This window comes from Curcuma longa, chromosome 16, assembly GCF_044706935.1.
Source record: "Curcuma longa cultivar G26 ecotype Majalengka, Jawa Barat chromosome 16, ITB_CL_G26_1.1, whole genome shotgun sequence".
NCBI classification, from domain to species: domain Eukaryota; kingdom Viridiplantae; phylum Streptophyta; class Magnoliopsida; order Zingiberales; family Zingiberaceae; genus Curcuma; species Curcuma longa.
The window spans coordinates 2210935-2227471 of NC_133876.1; the positions used below are offsets into that span (position 1 = coordinate 2210935).

The window sequence follows — 16537 nt, forward strand, 5'->3', positions numbered from 1 at the left end:
AATGCATGAATATATTTAAGATTTGTTGAAAAAACGAAAGCCAAAGCCAATTAGGCGCATATGGTCATGGATTTTGAGTAGGACATTTCTGCAGAAGAATTAGAGAGCAAGAATGAACAAGGCACGTCCACTAAACAAAAAGAAAAAGAAAAAAAAATAGCTTTCCTAAAAAGTGAAGCATCTAAACCACTACCTAAATATAAACCTTTTGTCCAGGAAATCAGTCGATGATATTGTACGAGAAATATAATCAATATGCCGATACCAAAAGTAAGATAGCAGACACCAAAGTTGAGTCAGAATTAAATGCTTAATGGCCAAAAAAACTTGTGTCGTCTTCATTGTTCATTAGCAGAGCTGATGGATTATGGCATGGCTAAAAACAAAATTCAGAGAATGCACAATTTCTGGAGGTAAATTAGATAGCAAATAGCACACACTTGGTTCAATAAGACAGTACTACTCTTCTGCGCAGCTCTTCATGCAGATCATGCAATTTCACAATCCATGCAGTTAAGCAAAAGCCTGTAGCATGTGTCTAGGAACATGTACACATCCAAACAGGAACCCACACCAAAGTTCCATCGGAATAAATACATTAAACTTGCTCCCAGATGGTGGTCAGGTAGCTTCTAGCTTATAGGCATGCATCATTAAAGCATCAAAATGTTTTGGCTCCAAGACTTGCTTGTCATCACGTAATCTTGTACCAAGATGAGAAAGCTGAGAGTGGAAGCTCTTAGAGTAGAAAGAAATGGTCAACTTCATTAGGCAGAAATAGTTTTCGTGCGTACAGCATATCTGAATAAAAAATCCATGCACTTCATTTTATTCCAATCTAAAACAAATATTTGCAAATAGCAATCATCTGTAACAATTTTATGTCTAAAGCAGTTTTAAACGTGCATTAAGAGTGTCTAAACCTATTGACATTGATCTTTAATGGTTGTAGGATTCATCTAGCCAACTCTAAATAGTGGAGATTTACATGGTTTGAGCATAAAAGACAGCAGAGATACATGATTAAAATTTCCAGTACTATGGAATTGTGTTACTAAGTTGAATTGCTCTGAAATTCTCAAAGTAGCTACTTTTCAATGAAAAAACATTTACCAGTATAATAGTTGTTAAAAGTAGTTAGATTAAGGTGGTTGTGAAATGGTGAATCTTCAACTTTCATGATTGCTTAAAAGAGAAGAAAATGCTTAGTACCTTGACTCTTGGAAAAAATGATTTTGCTCCTGGATGCAATACTACCAAGGAGTTCCAGCTCTAGAAATTACTGTAGCACCAACACCAATTTTCTTCTTGTCTGATATTGCTGGCTTCAAAATTTGGAATGAGCACATCAAGGTCTCATCCACACTCATCATAGCACCAGCATTGTCAAATTCACCACAGTAATTTGGAGCCGAGAAGATTGTTACAAGTTGCCTGTCAGCAAAAAATTCATATCCATCCTCCACCACCTAATGCCAAAGAAAAAGACCTAGTGCTGAACAAGGTGGGCATTGTGTACATGTATGAACTCGTGTGCTATGCTGCAAAAGGTTGGAATCCGCCAACCTAGCGGCCCCACACGATCGGCCCCCCGACCATCTGTGGAGAGGTAAATCACGGTGAATGCGGGACTGACCAGGGCATGGTGGCCGAGGGATTTGGAAACATGGCACAGATTGATGTTATCGCAAATGCAACCATGAGCCCTCGAACCGCCCACCTCATGCTGCAAGCACCCATGCCCTGACCAGCTGACCCCGCCCGTGGGGGCTATGAACTCGTGTGCTATGTGGTGTGTGCAACAGAGAGATAGAGAGAGAGAGAGAGACTAACCTGGTGAGCACGACAAATTAGGTCCAAATCATTCCTCTGAAGAAAGTCTTCAACTCTATCAGCACCAAAAGTATATGAAACACCCCGATCATTCATTCCCCATCCTTGGACCTCTTTATTAGGATCTGACCAAAGAAGATCACAGAGTAATCCACTGTCTGGAACATCAGTTGGGCGAGCTAGGTTTCTAATCTGATCCAAATTTTGCAAGTCTGGGGAAAGACCACCATGCATGCATAGGATTTTTTCATCAATAAGAGCTGCCACTGGCAGGCAATTAAAACAATCAGTGAAGACCTTCCAGAGCCTCACATTGAATCTGCGCTTGCATTCATCATAGAAACCATAGATGCGGTTTATGGATGCACATTCATGATTACCCCGCAAAAGAAAGAAGTTTTCTGGGTATTTAATCTTGTAAGCTAAAAGAAGACAAATTGTTTCAAGGCTCTGCTTCCCACGGTCCACATAATCACCCAAGAACAAGTAATTGGCTTGAGGTGGCAACCCACCATATTCAAAAAGCCTCAAAAGGTCAGAAAACTGACCATGGATATCACCTGTTTAAAGGAAGAAGGTAATGTCAGCCTCAGCCACATGAATTAACTTCACAGGACCCATAGTTCAAATATACCATATGACAAACGTATTCTTGGGCAATTTGTGTTTCTTGTTTTTTCATTTATGAAAATAGAAAAGCTTCAAAATTTTCAATATTATAATAAACTGCCAGTTTCTATTTGTAATTTTCTTTAAAATATAAATGAAGTGTTCCTGTGTCACAATAGAAAGCACATTTTCTAATAACAGAAAAAACAAAACAAAAATTATTTCAAGTTTGCTGCTACCATAACACAAAAAAATCAAAAGCACTGCAACAAGCATATCGGAAATGCTTTCCTTCAGTATATAATCAGACAATCAGCTAGTATCCCTCAGGGTCAATCATCATTGCCAAGAACTTGCAGTGATAAACTTAGCACACATGGAAACATAAGTTACCCAACATGAAGCCAGACAGAGCAATCAGTATCACCCCTGTTATGGGTATAATGACCTGGTGTTATGGGTAAATGACCTGGCCCGCAAAGACCGGTTGCAAGTCAGGACACGTTGGACAGGAGGGAGACTTGACTTGATCCTATACCAGGGTTGACTGGACCCTACCAGTTTTGACTCATTCAGCTCACTCGAATCCCTATTCGGCCACTCGACCACTCACCTATCTATTAGGACCTTGTCGGCCACAATCTGCCTAACTCTCAGTTCAACTTTCTCATCCTGTCCAAACCAAGTATCAAGGTGCCGCAAGAGTAACTCATCAAGCACGTCACATCATTGCTGCCAAAAAGTTATGAGACATGACAACCGGCAAATATTACATATCCTCTGACAAGATATCACCTCTGACAAGATAGCTCCTCTAACAAAATCTCACTGCGCAGATCCTCTGACAAGATATCTCTTCTGTAGCTCCTCTCACAAAATCTCACTGTGCAGATCCTCTGACAAGATAATATTGTGTAGATATTCTCTTTAATTAACGATAAGACAAGCTGGTATAATTCTCTCCCCTCTCCGTCTATAAAACCTCCTGATATTACAGTCACAGGGACACAATAACATAAATCTTCAACCAGCTTATTCTTTCAAGCTGTGGCTCCTTCTTCCTCCACAGTAACTGACTTGAGCGTCGGAGTGGTCGAGCCAGGAACACTCATGGCCTTCCTTCTCACTGTGTTGGTGCTTGCAGGTCCCGGAGCTCATCTTTTCCTACCTCGATACTACGTGGTTGGTGATGGGTCCACAAGGCGAACTCATCTTCTTCTACCTTGGTGTTGCGTGGCTGGTGACGCATTCACGAGGCGATCTCAACAGGAACATATTTTAGCGCCGTTTGTGGAAACTCCTTTCTCCTGCTTTAAGACATACCCATGGATGACCCCACAAGCCCTCATCACCTTGACAGAAGAAGAGTTTAATCGCCTAGTAACAGTTGTTGTCCAAGCTGCCTCACAAAACCAACCCGTCGCTCCGTCGCCGCCCTCAAGGATACCAATGAGATCCAGTGAAGTCCCTCAAGTCCCCATTCAAAGGCCACAACCGCCAGTAGAAGTTCCGCGGGCCCCTCTAGTAAGAGTTATACAAGAAGCAGATTATTAAGGGGCATCCAGGGAGTCCGCCGCCTCCCAGGGACCTGGCCAGAGGTAAAGGACCTTGGCTAGGGGACGGGAGCTACTTCAACAACTCACGGCGAATACTAGAAGCAGAGCTACCTCCACTTTCGGACTCCACAGACTGATTATACTGGAGCCACAAATCCAAAAGACCATACATCAGACGACATCTAACGTTGTCTCTTTCTGACAACCCTTGCCAGATTGGCTCAGCATTGGTTCAACAGACTACCCCCTCCTCTCTTCGCTCCTTTCGCCGACCTCAAAGACTCCTTTCTATGACACTTTGCGGCCTTAGCATCAATGCTTCTGCTAACCGGTTCCTAGGAGCCCAACCTACTCCTTATCTCCCATGTATATTCTGTTGTAAGTTCTTTATGACTAATAAACATGCTCTTTATAGTTGTTTGTAGGCCCCTTCCGTTTACGAGTCCTCTCTCTTGATCTCGGACCAGCGATGTCCATCAGCAATTATCCATTTTAGAGTTCAACCTCTCCGGACTCAAACATAGTCGTGGATAGAACTATATATTCCCCTGGTCTCGGACCAACGGCGTCCATTAGCAATTGTCATTTTCAAGATCTAACCTCTCCCGACTCTGACATAGTTGTAGATCGAACTATATAGTCCTCCTGGTCTCAAACCAGCGGCGTCCATCAGCAATTATCCTTTTCAGGGTCCAACCTCTCCTGACTCGGACATAGTCGTAGATCGAGCTATATATTCCCCCAGGTCTGGGACCAACAGCATCCATCAACAATTGCCCTTTTTAGGGTCCAATCTCTCCCGACTCAAACATAGTCGTGGATTGAGCTATATATTTCCCTGGTCTCGGACCAACGACACCCATCAGCAATTGCCCTTTTCAGGATCCAACTTCTCCCGACTCGGACATAGTCGTGGATCGAGTTGTATATTCCCCTGGTCTCAGATCAGCGGACAATTACTGGGTTCAATCTCTCCCGAGCTATATATCCTTGGTCTCTGACGATTCCAAGGTTCAATCGCTCCTGAGCTATATATTCCCCTGGTCTCGGATCAGCGGGCAATTATCGAGTTCAATCTCTCCCGAGCTATATATCCTTGGTCTCGGACAGTTCCAAGGTTCAATCTCTCCCGAGCTATATATATTCCCCTGGTCTCGAATCAGCGGGCAATTACCCTTTTCAGTGTGCAATCTCTCCCAAGCTATATATCCTTGGTCTCGGACCAGTGGCATTATGAAAACTATGTACCAGCAGTTTCTTTCAACAACTACCTTTCAAGCTTGGATTGCATACGAAGTCCATACTCTTAACTTCGGATTATTATTGCCTCTATTCTCTCGGACTCCAGGTGTCACTCCCTCCCTCAGCTCGGTTATGTTGAGTATATTAATTTTCCTTCAACATAGCAAATAAGATAAGAACAACAGATGTTTTATTTATATACAAGCTCTATATACAAAACGTAGTACAGGCAATCACTCACCTCGCCTCACTGACTTGGGCAACTTAGCCGATACCCTACCTATATTTAAAAAATCCAGTAAGGTACCGGGAGGAATCAAACCTGCCTGATATACCTGCTTCAGACACTCTTGAAACCATACTGTAGCATCTTGCCTATATTGACTTAGAACATATTCTGAAACTCATCTAATTTAAGTCATTCATCCTTCCGAGCTGTCCATTGAGTCTCCCATCCACGCCTGTAAGCCTCTTTCTTTGATCTGATCAGCTCCAACTCAGCTTCTGTGCCTCTAGGGCCTCAACAGCCTATTCAGGTAGCAATGCCCTCCTCGGCCTGTAACAATGGAAACCTCAGCCGTCTAATCCCTCATCGCTCGCTCCGTGGCGGCAGTTTTCTCTTCGACCTCTTTAACTCCCCTTGCGCGTTCGTACGCCTGTCGTTGTTGATCGGCTTCTTATTACTGATGAAGTTCGGCTTGGGTCGCCTTCGACTCGGCCTTCATTGCCTATGAGTTAGAGGAGGTCGGGAAACCATAGCCTCTCGATCCTACTGACTTGAATCGTCCCGAGTTGGAAGGGGTGACTCCGATAGATATTGCGGGCTCTGTCCGAAACTGCTCCAACCTCTGCAAGAACCTCAGGAATCATAGACCTCCCTCGCAGGACCATGATAAGTGCCGCAAGAGTAACTCATCAAGCACGTCACATCATTGTCGCCAAAAAGTTATGAGACATGACAATCCGCAGATATTACAGATCCTCTGACAAGATATCTCCTCTAACAAGATAGCTCCTCTAACAAAATCTCACTGCGCAGATCCTCTGACAAGATATCTCTTCTGTAGCTCCTCTCACAAAATCTCACTGTGCAGATCCTTTGACAAGATAATATTGCGCAGATATTCTCCTTAATTAACGATAAGACAAGATGGTATAATTCTCTCCCCTCTCCGTCTATAAAACCTCATGATATTGCAGTCACAGGGACACAATAACATAATCTTCAACCAGCTTATTCTTTCAAGCTGTGGCTCCTTCCTCCTCAATGACTGACTTGAGCGTCGGAGTGGTCGAGCCAGAGACACCCCTGGCCTTCCTTCTCATTGTGTTGGTGCTTGCAGGCCCCGAAGCTCATCTTTTCCTACCTCGGTACTGCGTGGTTGGTGACGGGTCCACAAGGTGAATTCATCTTCTTCTACCTTGGTGTTGCGTGGCTGATGACACATTCACGAGGCAATCTCAACAGGAACAACCCCCATGCTAAAATTTTTCTCACTAAAAAGAATAGCAAGATTTTAGCTATTTTAGATAATTAAATAAGCTTGAACACATCAAATTTTGAATGTTATAAGCTAGTTAGAAATTCTGAAGTAAAAAAAAAAAACAAAATCTATAAGGAAATAAAAAAGTATTGAGTAAACAAGAAAAGGGAAGATGAGTACCTAAGAGCTCAAATCATCTCATTATATTTTTTTTGTACAAACAATTAATCATAGCAACAAGAATTGTTGCCACGTAACTCATACAGGGTGAAAGAAAATTTCAATGCCATTACTATATTTATAGCCTTCTCACTATTTCCTAAACACTCTAGATAGTGGATACCATTAGAAAAAAAAAATGCTAAAAACCGTATTCCATTATCATGATCTATAGAATCCTCACACCCTTCTTTTTGAGGATACACTTCCCTTCTCAACAATCAAGATTAATTTCCTTTCCTCAATTAACATATTCTTTTGGCAGGTATTTCCTTTTTATTAGCCAAAATATGTAGCTGCTGCATACAAACACAATATGATTTAATATATTTGCAATAGAGATGTAAAATTATATCAAAGAAAATGAAAAATCAGCCAACTGATGTCAAAGTAACTATCTTACAGTAGAACTCATTTAAATGGGAATTTCTAAAAACCACATATAAAGTAAAAATGGTAAAAATTCTAGTTCTGAGTAGCTGAGGAAGAAAAGGGGAATAATTAGAACACCAGCTCCAATTTCTCAGCAAAAGCCTGATGCATAGACAATGGCATCGAACATCTTGCACAGATTGGTCCAATACTACATGCTTTAACAAAATATTTAAAACAAAATTTAAAACAGACAAGACTAGAACCCAAATATAAAAAAGAAGTAAAGACGATGGTACAGAAGATACCTGAGAAAACATAGATCAAATATATTTTCCCAACTCACCAAACTCACACAGAAGATTCTTAAAATGAGATAAACTAGGCACAACCTTCTGAAGAATACAAACACTCAGATAAACAAAGCAACTATAAATCTAGAGTGTACTTAGAGGGATCGATCACAAGAGTCAACATATGTGGTATCAATAGTCATATAGACCCTAAGACTCATACTTGACATGATTCACCTTCCCTCTCTGTGATCCTAAATGACAATAAAGTTACTAGTGAACGTTATGGAAAAATTTAAAGATTTAGTAAGCTTAAATGCAAAGGGAGATCAAGCATACAAAGAAGTGATAAAGATAAAGCAACAGAAGCATGCCCATTGTCTTTTGCATGAAAGAACAATTAACAAGCATGACAACATTGGGAAAAAAAATTAAGTGACATAAGAGTAGAAAATGAGTGGCTATGGCAGGCTCTGCTAAATGGTGGTGCCTGGAGGATGACCTAGTGGACAGTCATGAAAAGAGCAATAAAGGTCCCTCCCTTTCCACAGTGACTACAGTCTAGAAGACACCTCAGCATTGTCATGTAAACATCTGATATGTTTCCCAAATTTGAGTCTTTACATATTCCAACTCAGGACACATTACTGAAGAGACACAATCATGAGGAGTTGGTTGAAACAATCTTGCAAAACCATTTTCGATGCATTTGTTGATGTGATTGGAAATACACCATAGGTTGGCAACAATGGTGTAGATTTTGTCAATATGTGTGGTGATCTTTGCCGAACTCTTACAATTGCAAAAGACAATCACTTATATTATAGACTCTAGAAATATCACTACTTGTATATAGATCTCTAGCTTGTGTACAAGTCTCATACCATAAGAAGCATCAGAATATACTCATGAAGCGAAGATCATTGGACTGCCAACAGAGGATAGCAACCTCTACTGTCGCAAGACCATTCAAATGGCAATTTATGGTGAAAGCAAATCTACATCTGGTAGATGACCACAGCATTCTTAGGATAGAGTGGAGATGCTTCCTAAAATTTGAGTTTTTACCAACTCCAACTCAGGATAGACTGTGTGCAGAAACATAATTGTGAAGAATCGGTCAAATCAATCTAAGAATACATAGAAGGTCAGCAATGATTGTCTAGAATCATCCAGTATATAAGATGATCTCCATTCAGACTATCACTGCTGAAAAAGATTGCCAATTATATTGTAGACTCAAGAAATATCACCCAGATAATGATCTTTAGACGATGTACAAGTCTTATACCACAATAAGAAGAATCAAATGATACTCATATAAGGCGGAGAACATTGGACTATCAGAGGACAGCAATCAACGGAGCATCTATTTGCTCGTGTAATGCTCTGATAGACTTTGGAATCTTGGCGTCCCAGGCAATACGATATTCCATATGACCTTGACCTATTAACCAAATTGGAATTGCTGCAATTTATGAAGCATAATTCCTCCCGTTGTGTTTCTCTTTAACAATAGTCATAGGATCTAGCCATAAAGCATAATTCCTCAGGTGTGCTTCTCTGAAATAATAATAATAAAAATAGGATCCAAAAGGTTTAAGAGAGCACTAGATTGTACATGTGATGATGAAGTTGAGAAACCGACATGTGAACATTATCTGCAGTTCAACAAAAAAGAGTTGCAGAAATCTCGAAAGTGAAGGAACAAGCATGATTTCTATTTTTTTAAATAAAAGTAGCTAAAAGCTACCTTTTTTTTAATCAGGCAGGCCAACCTGAAAGTGATTGAGAGGATAAATTAAGATTCCACAAGATAAGTCTCTCATGTGGACTTCTCCCTGTGGCAGTGAAAACCCAATAAACAGCAAACTAATTAAAAGTAAAAAAGGAAAGCACTCAGCAGGATCCTTTAGCCGACTAAGAGGAGACCAATTTGTGGGACACAACAAGTGGAAAGGATAAGATAAGCAAATCTAGAGGCAACAAACGTGGAGGCAGAAACTAAGTGAAAGGAAACAATGAAAACAATGGAAGCGACCATATCATTAATGAATTTAACAGTGCAATAAGGTATTGAATAGAAGATCCTTGTAAAAAAGGCAATAACAAGAAGAAAACAAAAGGAACAGACCAATAGCAAACTGAATACAAGAGCAAATCTCAAGGGACAAATCTAGGAGTGTTCTTGCAATGCTGAGAAGGCTAACAAACAAGGGGTTTTCAAAGATGCTGGAACTTGTCCTTAGGGTGAGAGTTCTTGAGGTGTGCGATAGGGACAAAAATCATTTTGCGTAACACCATAGATTCGGATAAATGGAAAGAGAAGAGTGATGGCCTCGAATGGTAGGATCCATAACCAGGTCACAATGCAAACAAGGATTGAGATATTCGTCGGCAAGAACCAATAGATCTAGTGGACAATAATTTGAACATTGTAGTCAAAGACGTTTGCCCAGGCAAGGAAGCAAGTATGAAGTCTTCACAATGGAGACGACCTAGGCAAGTCCTAAACAGTTTCACTCGCCCTCGGGATAAGTAGTAACACCCAAGAAAAGGAATCATGAGTATGTTCGAGAGAAGTCTAAAGCATGGCCCTTTTACATCAATAGAAAGAGAGGGAGATGCTAGCAACCTAAAGATTGGAGGGGCACAATGGAAGAAGGTGACACAGGTGAGTCTCATGTCACAAAGAAGAGAAATAATGAGTAGAGGATTTGATTCCTTCATGTGCGATGAGGACGAGATGGGTGTGAATGGAAGAATCCAAGATGAAGAGACATCGAATTAGGTAGAGGGAGGTTCCCGCCAAAATTGATGACCTCCTCTTAAGTGATTAAGTTTGGAAAACCTAATCTAGGAGAAGAGGAAATCTAATGCCATGTTTAAGTAACATAGAATATAAATATATATTAATGTCAATATTATGGCATGGATTACATAGTACATATACCAATCAACCAAAAATCCTAAATGTATTACATTCAACGCAGGACTAAACCCACTAATAAAAAGTGCTCAACCTGAAATCCTAAACCTAAAACATTGGGATTAAACCCACAACACCAATGACTCATAATACCTAAAAACTCAACAAATATTATAAAATATCATTTTATTAATGTAGCTTTACTCAGAAAATCAAAAAGAAATATATACAATTACATAAAATTATCACTTTTATGTTGGCACCAGGTGATATTAAACTGAGGTATGTCCAATTCATTAAATCATATCCAAGCATTAAAAACGATGAGGCATATCTAATAAGTAGCTTCTTATAAATAACAAAATACTATTTTTAAGGTAATATTTTATTGAAGTTATAGATTTAAATAACAAAGTTTTCAAAATAATAATAATCCAGATCAAAGTTAGAAATCTCATATCGTGTCGGGTGAAATAGTCGAAACATATTATTCCAGTAAATTATTAAAACTCGATATTGCTCAGCACTAAGGCTCAAAATCTCAAGTCATGTCATAGTTTCCATCTTAGACTAGAACGATATTGATTTAATATCGTACCAACACTCCAATTCATGACGTTGATGACAAATTGGAGGTTGGAGGAAAAAAATGAAGCGGAATCGAGCTTTAGTAATTTACTGAAATAATATGTTTTTTATTGTTTCGCCAACATGGTACAAGATTTAAAACTATACTCGACAAATGTTCTTTCTAATATTTCATCTCCTTCCTCCTTCAACCTCCAACCCATTATCGACATCATGTATTGAAACATCGGCATAATAACAAAATAGTATCGTACTAATCAAAGACCAAAACTCCGCCACAGTTCGAGATTTTAAACCTTATTCCGAATAACTATTGGCCCAATAAAATAGTGCACATGACTTACTAGATCCTCGATGTGATTTAATTATCATTATGTTTTGCACATCCATTTTTTGTAATTTTTACTCCTATTTTAACTTATATAGACATATTCCTACAACTATGTAACAATCATTTTAATGAAAATGGACAAATTGCATCTTCTCAATGGTTCTATTAACAATTAGAGTCCCTAACAATTGAATGTTAAATTACATCATCATCACCAAGTTGTGTTTGACTAACTAATTAGGGTCATCTATATGAATTTTATTTTTATCCTCTGTTAAGCCCTACATAAGATAATATTATTAATAATATTCAAATAAATTAAATAACTATTATTCCATTGACTAATGTTTTATTTGATCTCCTTGTAATCCTTACTCATTCCACTCTATCAATCCAACTATTCAGGTAAGTCTATTGGTCATCTTTAAAAATGTTTGTGTCATCTAAACATGAGATGTTTTCTCTCATTTTATTGTCTATTGGAGTTGCACTGAATTATCGATTTTTTAAAGTTAATTTCTATTAGCACTCCTTGCATCCATCTTAGCATTCCCATCTTTGTTAATAACTTTCTTGTAAATGTTTCTTTGTAGTAACCCAATATACTAATCTATTGGGCATGATCGATAATATCACTGTCCTATGAAATTTCCTTTTAGCATAGGGGACATAAGGGGATTACATAATCCAAAGATCCTCTTCATTTCAACCACTCATACTTGATTGTATTATCATTATCCCATCAATATTCTCTTCTTATTGAATATTAGAGCCAAGGTAGTTAAAGTTCTTGTCTATTCTTTTTTTATTACAAAAATTACATTTTATATATTTATTGTTTTATAGTTATCTTAAAGCATTTAGCTTCTAAAACTTTTCTACACAATTCAATAGTCAAATTTAATCTGCTTACACTCTTATAAATTAACAAGATATCTTCTGAAATAACATATGCTGAAGAGATTTATCAATTGATTAAATTTTTTGGTACTAATGTAAAAAAGATAGGGTATTTTAAATTGACCCTTGATGTAAACCTACAACTATAATAAAATCATTTGCTACTATGTTACTTAATGCAGCTATGATTATCTGATATGAGTACGGAACTGGATGTAAGATATGAGTTTTTCAAAGTGAGGATATGACAACTTGTCAAAAAGGGTCCAAGTTTTGAACATGAGATACAAGGACACAACAAATCTTGAGAATTATTAATATATTCGAAATTATATACTATTATATGACATATTTAGTGAACAATAATAATAATAATAAAAGAAGGCAGCCTGGTGCACAAAACTCTCATCAATAAGGGATCCCGAGAAAGGGTCTATTGTACGTAGTCTTACTATACATTGCAAGAGACTATTTCAGCAACTTGAACACATAACCACCAAGTCACACGGTAGCAATTTTACAGTTGTGCCAATGCCCCCCCCCCCCTCTTCAATAATAATAATAATACCCTAATTTAATTGATGCAACCTAATTTATATACTATGTACCCTAACTTATTAAACCCAAACTTAGTATATGTATTGCATTTTCTATAATAAGAAAAAAAATTGAGTAATAGTTAAAATCAAATGAATATGAAATCTTGTAAGAGCTTTAGATATCTTGAATTTATTATATATTGATGGAGATATCTTTAATAGGATCAAGAATGAATAGTAAAAATACACAACTTCGAGTCTTGTATAATCGTGGCATCCCATAGGATAAAAGAAAATTTTTATTAGAGTATGGTACATCATGACATACTTTATGAATCAGTACTTACTTGTTGTAAAGCAACGTGTATAGAATATTAACGAAGCAGATATGAGAATGTTTAAGTGGATGTGTGGTATTTGTAGAACAGATGTGATAAAAAAAATATATCAATATTCTTGATAACGTAGGTGAAGCAATAGAGATAGGTCAAAGAAAGCAGCAAACCATTTGATAAATATTAATTTAATTAATTTGAACATTAGCAATGTTGTAGCCTTGCATAGAGTTTAATGGACCCCAATTAGTTGAGAGAGACAAAATCAATAACAATGTAAGTTCCAACAAACAATTAGAAAGTCTTCTTTCAAGAAACTATATGAAAATGTTCACACCTCCAAATTATAATTTCCTATGGCAAATAAAAAAAATTCAAGAAAAAACAGATTTTGATATTTTAAGCAAATCTACAAAAGAAAACAATTAAATAAGGGAGCCCCAAAGAAACAATCGTCTAATATGGGCAAATATCATAAACTGAGAGCTAGCACTGCAAACCATATAACCACGGAATTGAATCACAAAGTTCACCCATGCAGTTTGCATATTGTACATGCCAAGGATTATCATCACAATACAGGTGGCTCTAAAAAAAGATAACATCCTAACTAGTAAATGTTGAGCTTTTCAGCCACTAAGGATTTTGTTACTTGTGAGGATATAGAAAGCACAAAAAATATTAAGAATCAAAGATGTTGAATGTTCATCATCATTTTGGATTTCCTTCCTATGTTTAATTGGAAGGAAGACAAAGGATAAAAGATTTACATTTACAATAATAGAAAATGGCATCAACAATCCTAGAATAGTACAATTGTAACAATGGAATATGGATGCACCAACACAGTCTCAGAAGAGGCAATGAAAATTGGTTATAATCAGAGAAAGAATAGTAAGAATGGTCAATAAGGTTGTCGGTCTGCAGGCATTTGCGACTATTCAATCATTTACACATATCCTTCCATTTCTGTCCACAGTTGGACAAAAATAAAACTAATGTCATATTCACATAGACAGAAAAAATGAAGAAATAAGAAAGGAAAAGAAATGAGTTCATAAATTCCTCTACATTACTTGGAAGGAAGAGGAGAGGAAGAAATTTAATTTCATCAAATTTCTTCATTATATTTCCATCCGAAATGGATGGGATTGGAGGAGGACGAAGTTTGAGTTTCTAACAAATACAAAATTTATTAACTTCATTCTCTTGATTCCTTGGAGGGAAGAGGAGTCAATTTGTTTGGTTTATTTCCATCTAAAATGTATGGAATTGGAGGAAAAGAAAGTTTTTGTTTCTGATAAATGCAAAATTTATTAGATTTATTTCTCATGGTTACTAGAATGAAGATAAGGACAAAGAATTTTAAATTCTTCATTTTATTTCCTTCCAAAATGGATGGAATTTGAGCAAAGTAAAGTTTGTGTCTCTAATAAATACAAAATTACTTTCTCCGTTTTGATATTATCCATGAAAATAATATGCACGGAAGTCGGTGAAAGGAAGATAAGGAAATTCCACTCTTTTCTATCCTCTCGCTTAAACTATTTCTCGACTCTCATACTTCAACCCAATCAAGAAATCTATGTAAATAGCAGAAACGAAGTTTCTTTCTGTTGTTTTCTATCCCCTCCTTTCCATCCGTTTCACTGTCCATTGAAGTACACAAGTCATTTTTCACGATCTTCGCAAAACAGATACACTGTCGAGTCGGCCAATAGCAAGATTACAAAAGGACAAAAAAGAAAGGAATTTTTAACGGCTTACCACAAATCTTAATAGGCGCCTCAAGTTCCAGGAGGTTGGGCTGCTGCAGGAAGATATCCTTCGACACGATACAAAGCTGCTTGATGTCCGCCTCTAGGAGCTGCACCTGTTTCCCTGGCTTGCTACCCTTTACTTCCAGCAGTCGTTGGATGATTCCATCCAGCACCTTGGGATCCATCAGCAAGCCCTCTTCTTCCCCTCACCCACCCCCACCCCAATCACCACGTTCCGACACCAGAGAAACAACAAAAGCTTCTCCTTTCCCTCTCCTCCACTGCCCAAGGCGCCGCGGCAGCTCCTTCGCCGACGGAACGAAGGAGAACAGGCCGACCGATTAGGGTTTCTTCTGATCCTGTGCGGATTTGGGGAGAGCGGACGCAGCGGGCAAGATCTAGTGTATGACGTGGAGTAAGCGCTTCACGTGGTTATTAGTCATCGCCAATCAGACGGCGAGTCGCCAGGTATTATTCTTCGCAGTGCCGACGGGACCCACGACGCCTTGTCAAATAAGCAGCGAGGTACGAATAGGGGTGCAACTTTATGTAAAGTGTGATGACTTTGACTCGGCGAGGAATTGGAATCTTTATTATATTCACTGTCGCACTGCAGTTGCACTGACGTTACTTGGACCTTTTTATATAGTTATTTTTTTCCCAAGTCTCGTGGTCTACGCTTTTAGGTTTTTTGTGTGGTGGCCAAACGAAGCATCGAGGAAGTTAATAAGTTGGCAAATTCGATCAGCCAGTCTCGTCGTCAAGTTTGAATGGTCCACGGTTTAAACGCAGCAGCTCGCTGCAACAATAATAGATGTGCTCGATCGCTAGGGGAAGGAGTAAGAAACAACCGCAGGCAGCAGCATCATAGTTGGGGAAATTTCCATTTCGCTTACTTTCTCAAAATAAACGTATGTATGTCCTTTAAAATATGGTGTGCCGCCTTCAAATCCGTATGATACAACAATAAATTATGACTACGTACTTGTGAAGCACTTTCAAGAAGCATTTTTTCCAATTTTAAAAGAGTCTTCAACTTTTCATATCATACAAATTCTCTTTGTTAGATGATTGTGGAATCTATAGATATGAGATTATTGGAATGATGAATTGAACTTTTTATTGCAATAAATATTCTTTTTTTTTAGTTGGGTCTACGCACAAAATGGTTTGGTATTTACAATCAGATTTTTTTGAAAATTAATTATGTTGGACAATTTGCCCTCGTTGGGAATTGACCTCAAATATTCTTTTTGTCACTCATATCTTGTCACTTGTGTTGTTTGTTATCAAAGATCTTTTAGTGAACAATATAATCCAAGATGATATGAATGTTAGTGTTAGCCCTAAGAGTCAATCATGAGATGATTAATTTGGGAGTTTCATATCATATTTTAATAAAAGATATAATATTTTATATTTATCATATATATTTTAAAATCTATGTAAATTTGAATAAATATAATAATATCCTAAAGTGGTAGGTTCAGTGTTATAACATATCAATTATTTGAATTGATTGTAATAAACTATAACTCTTAATTATT

General features: G+C 37.9%; 1 protein-coding gene across 2 annotated transcripts; it reads right to left on the minus strand.

Moving 5' to 3' along the window:
- Positions 1 to 388: 388 nt before the first annotated feature.
- Positions 389 to 15366, minus strand: LOC141847336 (serine/threonine-protein phosphatase PP1-like). 2 transcript variants are annotated; one of them, XM_074735354.1, is made up of 4 exons: positions 14998 to 15366; positions 1834 to 2393; positions 1213 to 1469; positions 389 to 723 (listed from the first exon to the last, which is right to left on the minus strand). In XM_074735354.1, exons 1-3 carry the CDS (start codon positions 15173 to 15175, stop codon positions 1254 to 1256), a joined length of 954 nt encoding a protein of 317 aa, XP_074591455.1. In that variant the 5' UTR covers positions 15176 to 15366; the 3' UTR covers positions 389 to 723; positions 1213 to 1253. The 2 variants fall into 2 exon arrangements, with proteins under 2 accessions (XP_074591455.1, XP_074591454.1); XM_074735353.1 differs by having other exon boundaries at positions 389 to 801.
- Between the last annotated feature and the right edge of the window lie 1171 nt (positions 15367 to 16537).